The sequence below is a fragment of the Salvelinus alpinus genome, chromosome 33 (assembly GCF_045679555.1).
Source record: "Salvelinus alpinus chromosome 33, SLU_Salpinus.1, whole genome shotgun sequence".
Taxonomy (NCBI): Eukaryota; Metazoa; Chordata; class Actinopteri; order Salmoniformes; family Salmonidae; genus Salvelinus; species Salvelinus alpinus.
Genome location: NC_092118.1, coordinates 28,272,661 through 28,278,756, shown reverse-complemented (window position 1 = coordinate 28,278,756; position 6,096 = coordinate 28,272,661). Strand labels below are relative to the sequence as shown.

The following is a 6,096-nucleotide window of genomic DNA, read 5'->3' as shown; positions in this document are numbered from 1 at the left end:
CGTGACGTGCTCTGCTCAATAATAAAAACCACAACAAAGCGTTTTTCAGACCTTCATCCATCCACAAGATGTCACCTGTTAGTCAAATATGGCATTTACATTGACCACAGAGGTACCGAATGTAAGGGCCCTCAGAACGGCTCAACAAGGACCTGAATACAAATATACAGTATGAAGTGTACTTAAGAAAAAACGTTTTAGAACTACACCTATTTATAAACTATTAATTTACTGATTACAAATTGTGTGCTAGTAGGCTACAGAAAGGCATAGTCCTATCTGGTAAGAAACGTCAAGGGCTTTTCTCTCACACACACACACACACACACACATATAACATGTATTGACCATCCATCTTTATTATTTTACAGACAGAGAATGACACATTGCACAAAGCATTATAAAAAAGCATATGAATCAAAACAAAATGACTAGTATCAAAACAACAATACAAAAAGATTATTACACAATACTTCTGTGGTACTTCTCTTGTCATGACTCCATCATGCAACAACAAACCAGATACAGTCTCTAGGCAGCCCGTGCCTTTCATCTCCCTGTACCATCAGTGAAACAATACACAGATCCTACAAAATTGAGAATTTGGTCTCCATATTTGTGCAGTACCCCTGTATAGTCTAATACAAAGTGCTAGCCCTATTTGAAGAATAAGGTGTGTCTATAAGTACTTACTTCTGAAAATAGTCTGAACAGAATGTAGAAAAACCGCATATCAAATATAGGATCATGCAAATAAGCATTTTCTATAAGCACCATTATCTGTCCAGACATATTGTGCAAATTCATATTTTCAAATGTATTCCACAACACTGAAATTACTATAGACTATTTCTCATTCTATTGCAGTATCATGTACTCTCTAGATTGCAGACATAGCAGTAAATATAGACAGCATTCATTCTTCAGATGATGCAATACTGCTCAGGTGAAGCTACATTTATATAGGAGAATATCTTCCAGTACAACACTGCCTTTCTCTATGTAGTGTGGACATACCTGATGTCTTGAGTTTCTAATAACAAACAACGGGCTAAAGAGATCAAAGTAAATCTGCATCATCATAACACATAAACTGATAATATCACACAGTAATATAATACAAAATCCTGTTGCCTATGTTCAGCCTGTATAGATGGTCCCACGGTGTGTTAGAGGGAGTCTTTAGTTTCTAGGCTAGGGTGCAGGATAGGCTGGTTGGATAGGGATGGGGGAATCAGTCCGCTGAGAGCTTAGCCAACGTCTATACGTCTCACTGTTGCTTAGTGACAACCCAGCCAGTCCTTTGTAATCTCGCCCAGTTTGACGATCTTCAGGCTACTGTCATCCATTTTGAAGTAGTGGGCACCTTTGAAGAAGTAGGTGTAATCTGGAAAACACAAACATTATGACGAGACAAGGTACATCAAAATCATCACATTCAGTGCATCAAATATACATCTAATTTCACCATGAGCAAGCCACGAGGCCTTACACACTAGAAGGGAAAATTTGAGCTAGTGTAAAATATGTCCCCTAGAAGCTTAGAAGCCAGAGGAAGAGGACATGATGATGTCACTCGTCTCCTCAGTAAAAACACCCAATCAGGAATCAGCGGTGGAGGAGCTCAGGCTAATTAGAATGAAGACAGAGGTACCTCTGTGAAGCAGCACAGGCTGGCTCTATCAAACACTGTTTCTTAGTAGGGAAGATGTATAGTATATGTGTGTCAGAAGCAAGGGTATAAAAAAACCCTGGTTAACTGCCATGGACTTAAGATTTACCTCCTGTGTTATACTACTCTCGCTGCTTGCTCTCTACTTCCTCCTCTCTCTACTCTCTCTCCTTGCTTTCTCTCTCTCCTCCTGCCTCTACTCTCGCCTTCTGCCCCTACTCTCTCTCTCGCCTCCTGCCTCTACTCTCTCTCTCGCCTCCTGCCTCTACTCTCTCCTCCTGCCTCTACCCTCTCTCCTTGCTCTCTCCTCTTGCCTCTCTACTCTCCCTATTTGCTCTCTCCTCCGGCCTCTACTCTCTCTCCTTGCTCTCTCGCTCCTCCTCCCTCTACTCTCTCTCATTGCGCTCTCTCTCCTCCTGCTTCTGCCCCCTCTCCTTGCTCTCTCTCTCCTCCTGCCTATCGGGCGTGCAATGATGTGCAGTGCAATGATGTGCAGTGCAATGATGGCAGAGGGAATGAAACAGTTTTGGTTGTTTTAAGTAACGTCTTTGTTGTTGTAATATCTAAACAGACGTGGCAGTTTCCCCACTAAGGATTCCAGCTTTAAGGCCAGGTGCCAGTTCATAATGAGAGGACTGGCTGGGTCAGGTTGGGTTCTAACTGCCAGGAATGTAAGCCTGCAGCCAGTGGTGTCAGTACAGCTCAGACTGAAGCAGGAAGCAGTGCTCCCTCCATGTTCACACAGGCCCCAGCTACCTCTCTCTCTATTTCTCTCTTCAGTAGATATCCCACTGGGCACACACTGGTTGAAGCAACATTGTTTCCACGTCAGTTCAATGAAATTACATTGAACCAAAGTGGAATAGACGTTTTACAATGAAATTACATTGAACCAAAGTGGAATATACGTTGAATTGACGTCTGTGTACAGTGGGTATCTCTCTCTATATCCCTCCCCCTCATCCCCCTCTCTACCCCCCCCTCTCTCTCTCTCCCTCTATCCCCCCCCCCCTCTCTCTCTCTCTCCCTCTATCCCCCTGCTCTGTGTGTGTGGTGATGTCACTCTAAGCGATGTTCAATAAAGTATCTATTATACAGTATTGTATTGTAGTATGCTTACCGATGCCATTCAGACTAAAGGCAGAGTCAATGCCGTCTGGGATTCCATTCCAGGAGTCAGCGATGAGCTTGGGGAAGCCAGGGTCCATCTTCTTCTTGGCTTCATTGTACCTGGAGGGGCATGATAACACACAGAGGCCATGATATCAATGTTTAGTCATGAGTACATGATACTATGTTAAGTACATGATACTATGCTAGTCTGTTAGGTACGAGAAGATTGGGCCGTTTTGGTTGACAAATCACAGCAGTCATGCAAGAGTTAAGTACATACAGCAACAGTATCTTACATTATCCCTGTATTAGGTAAGAGCAGAGTGAGCTGTTTTAACAGTCCAGTGGAAGCTATGGTCTCTAATTAAAAGCAGACATGGCTCAGCACAGCAGCACACCAACACATCAACACACAGTGACGTCTATAGAATTTAAAGTAATTCTAATTCTATAGCGACGTCATCGTTACAATCCTGAGTGGATCAGACACAGGCTTTGGTAGGGGTTGTATTGTGGTGACTCACCTCCAGAACTTGTCTCCAGCGAACAGGTAGGTCTTCTGGCTCTTTCCAAAGGAGAAGGCTGCGTCAATGCCTTTCAGGTCTGTGGGCAGGCCTATAGAGGAGATTCTCTTGGGGTAGCCTTTCTCTATCTGGTCTGCATTGAAGATCCACATCTCATTACCTATATGAGAGAGAGGAGGGGAGAGATGGCAAATGAGCACAGGTCAAGATGCTCCCAGGGAAGGGTTTGTGAGGATAGAGTTTCTCTAAACTGTTATCTTTTCACTAGCCACAGAGAGACAATGATCATAGGAGTTGGCAAGACAGCACAAACAGATCTGGGGCCAGGCTAACATTTGATCATATCTTGTGGTTAGGGAGGAATGGATAAATTCATAGCTTTACAATTGAAGGGCTGGATGGAAAATCTTCTTAAATAGAGACACTATGTTTTGGAAGAGCTCTGATTTCATGGTCTTATAGGAGATGGAGTTGTCTAAAGGAGAATGGCATGCTACTACAATGCATGGCATGTATTATAAACCACTAATAACTACTTACAGTACTAATGTCCAAAATGTACAAACCACATACTAGCAGTATACTTGACTGAAATACTAAAAGACACACTTATGATTCTCCTAACGGTGAACTTCTTAGAAATAGGATGTTATTTACTGGAAATTGTCACAGCTGTTTAACGGTGATAGAGAGAGGAAACCGCCATGAAAATGTCATTGTGTGTTTTTCTGATCAAGTCAATAAGCACAACAATGAAATGCATATATGCAAGCGTGTAATCCTGGATTGTTCTCCTGGGTATCAACAGTGAATGACAACTAATCTACATACTCTCCCATACATACAAAAAAAAACCTGTATGTATGTATTAGGGTTGAATGGCGGGAAACCGGTTACCGAGATTTACCACTCCCTTTTCCTGGGATAAATACAGTAACTGTGAGAAACCTGTAAATTATAATAAATTATTTATTTGAACAGCATGGCGTGAAATGTAATTGTTAAATTATTTGTAATTTCTAAATCTGTCCATTCTACGGCCTCTGAATGTTGAATCAATGCTCAGGGTGGGGACAGACAGCCCATCTCAGGGTGGGGACAGACAGCCCATCTCAGGGTGGGGACAGACAGCCCATCTCAGGGTGGGGACAGACAGCCCATCTCAGGGTGGGGACAGACAGCCCATCTCAGTATGGAGCGCAGTTCAAAGTGCATGTAGACCTATCATCTCATCATGGTCACTTTTTTTCTTTGACAGGGAGGCCTACATTTGCTACAGCATAGTCTATGCTCAGTAATATAAAGACTGAATGCACCTCTAATTTACCCATCTCCATCTGGCTTTCAGGGGTCACCTTGTTTTTTAACTGTAAAGATAGAACATATTTTGTATTGCAGCTGCAGAGTTTTAAAACAGCCTGTCACTCGAATATCGTTGCTTTAAATCAGTGCACGCGCAGTCTTTCTCTCTCTCCATCAACTCCATTCAAAATAGATCATCCTGTTCTAGATTGATATACAGCCCTATATATAGATGTCCTCACCTGTCCTCGCGATGGTGGTAGGTTATAACAGTTATTTATTCAGACCCATAACCATTCAATCTTCGTGAAGAGAAGTGAAAGCCTTCTGCATCTATTTCTGGTCCTATATTATTCAAGGATGTCATTAGAATGATGAAGATAAGGACATCAAAACTTATTTCATTTAACTGTTGAAAGCGAGGAAGGATAGAATGATGAAGATAAGGACATCAAAACTTATTTCATTTAACTGTTGAAAGCGAGGAAGGAATGAAGCGTCAGCCTACTAATTATACAAATTCCAAAATTAGAATCACATTTCTAGGCTATACTTTAACTTTGTAGGCCACATGTGCTGCTTCAGAATTGCATGTTCTATTCCGCTTTATCATGGTTTGAATGATGTGCGTAATTCCAGTCCATATAATACAGTATAATACAATACAGTACAGTAATACAGTTCACACTCAAAAAGATTAGCCTACAGGAGATAGTTTCATGTATCTACCAAAGAGAGCATATAGCTAGCTACAACTATGGGCATTTATTGGATAACGGCACAATTATTTGGGCTTTTTTGGGTTTGGGTTCATTAAATGTGGTTAATGTAGGGCTCATAAAATGTATTTAGTATATGTCTCATAAAATGTATTTAATTATATGTCTCATTAAATTTATTTAATATATGGCTCGGCAGGCTCAGGTAGCATCAGGTTTTAATCTTCATGCTGATCAAATCTCTAATCATATCCAGACATATTTATATTCCTTATAATGCTTTTCAATGACACTTCTGGTTTTAGAAAAATTACCGGGTTACCCGGGAGAAAAGTGATTTATTCTCTGGATGGAACATTTGTAAAATACCGGGAAAATATTCAACCCTATTATGTATGTATGTATGTATGTAATGTATGTATGTATGTACAGTGCAATCGGAAAGTATTCAGACCCTTTGACTTTTTCCACATTTTGATACGTTACAGCCTTATTCTAAAATGGATTAAATTGTGTTTTTTCCTCAACAATCTACACACAATACCCCATAATGACAAAGCAAAAACAGGACATTCAGAGACTTGTCCTGAAGCCACTCCTGCGTTGTCTTGGTTGTGTGCTTAGGGTCGTTGTCCTGTTTGAAGGGGACCCTTCGTCCCAGTCTGAGGTCCTGAGCACTCCGAGGCAGGTTTTCATCAAGGATCTCTCTACTTTGCTCCATTCATCTTTGACTCGATCCTGACTAGTCTTCCAGTCCCTGCCGCTG

The 6,096-nt window shown here is 41.4% G+C and overlaps 1 protein-coding gene across 1 annotated transcript in view; it reads right to left on the bottom strand.

Moving 5' to 3' along the window:
• Nucleotides 1–334: 334 nt before the first annotated feature.
• The window catches only part of LOC139563277 (72 kDa type IV collagenase-like), a 30,047-nt gene continuing 24,285 nt past the window's right edge, over nt 335–6,096 (bottom strand). Inside the window, exons 11-13 of the mRNA XM_071381820.1 lie at nt 3,310–3,469; nt 2,793–2,902; nt 335–1,387 (exon numbers count right to left, since the gene is read on the bottom strand). Of these exons, the coding sequence (XP_071237921.1) occupies nt 1,281–1,387; nt 2,793–2,902; nt 3,310–3,469 (377 nt within the window). The 3' untranslated portion in view covers nt 335–1,280. The remainder of the gene's footprint in view (nt 1,388–2,792; nt 2,903–3,309; nt 3,470–6,096) is intronic.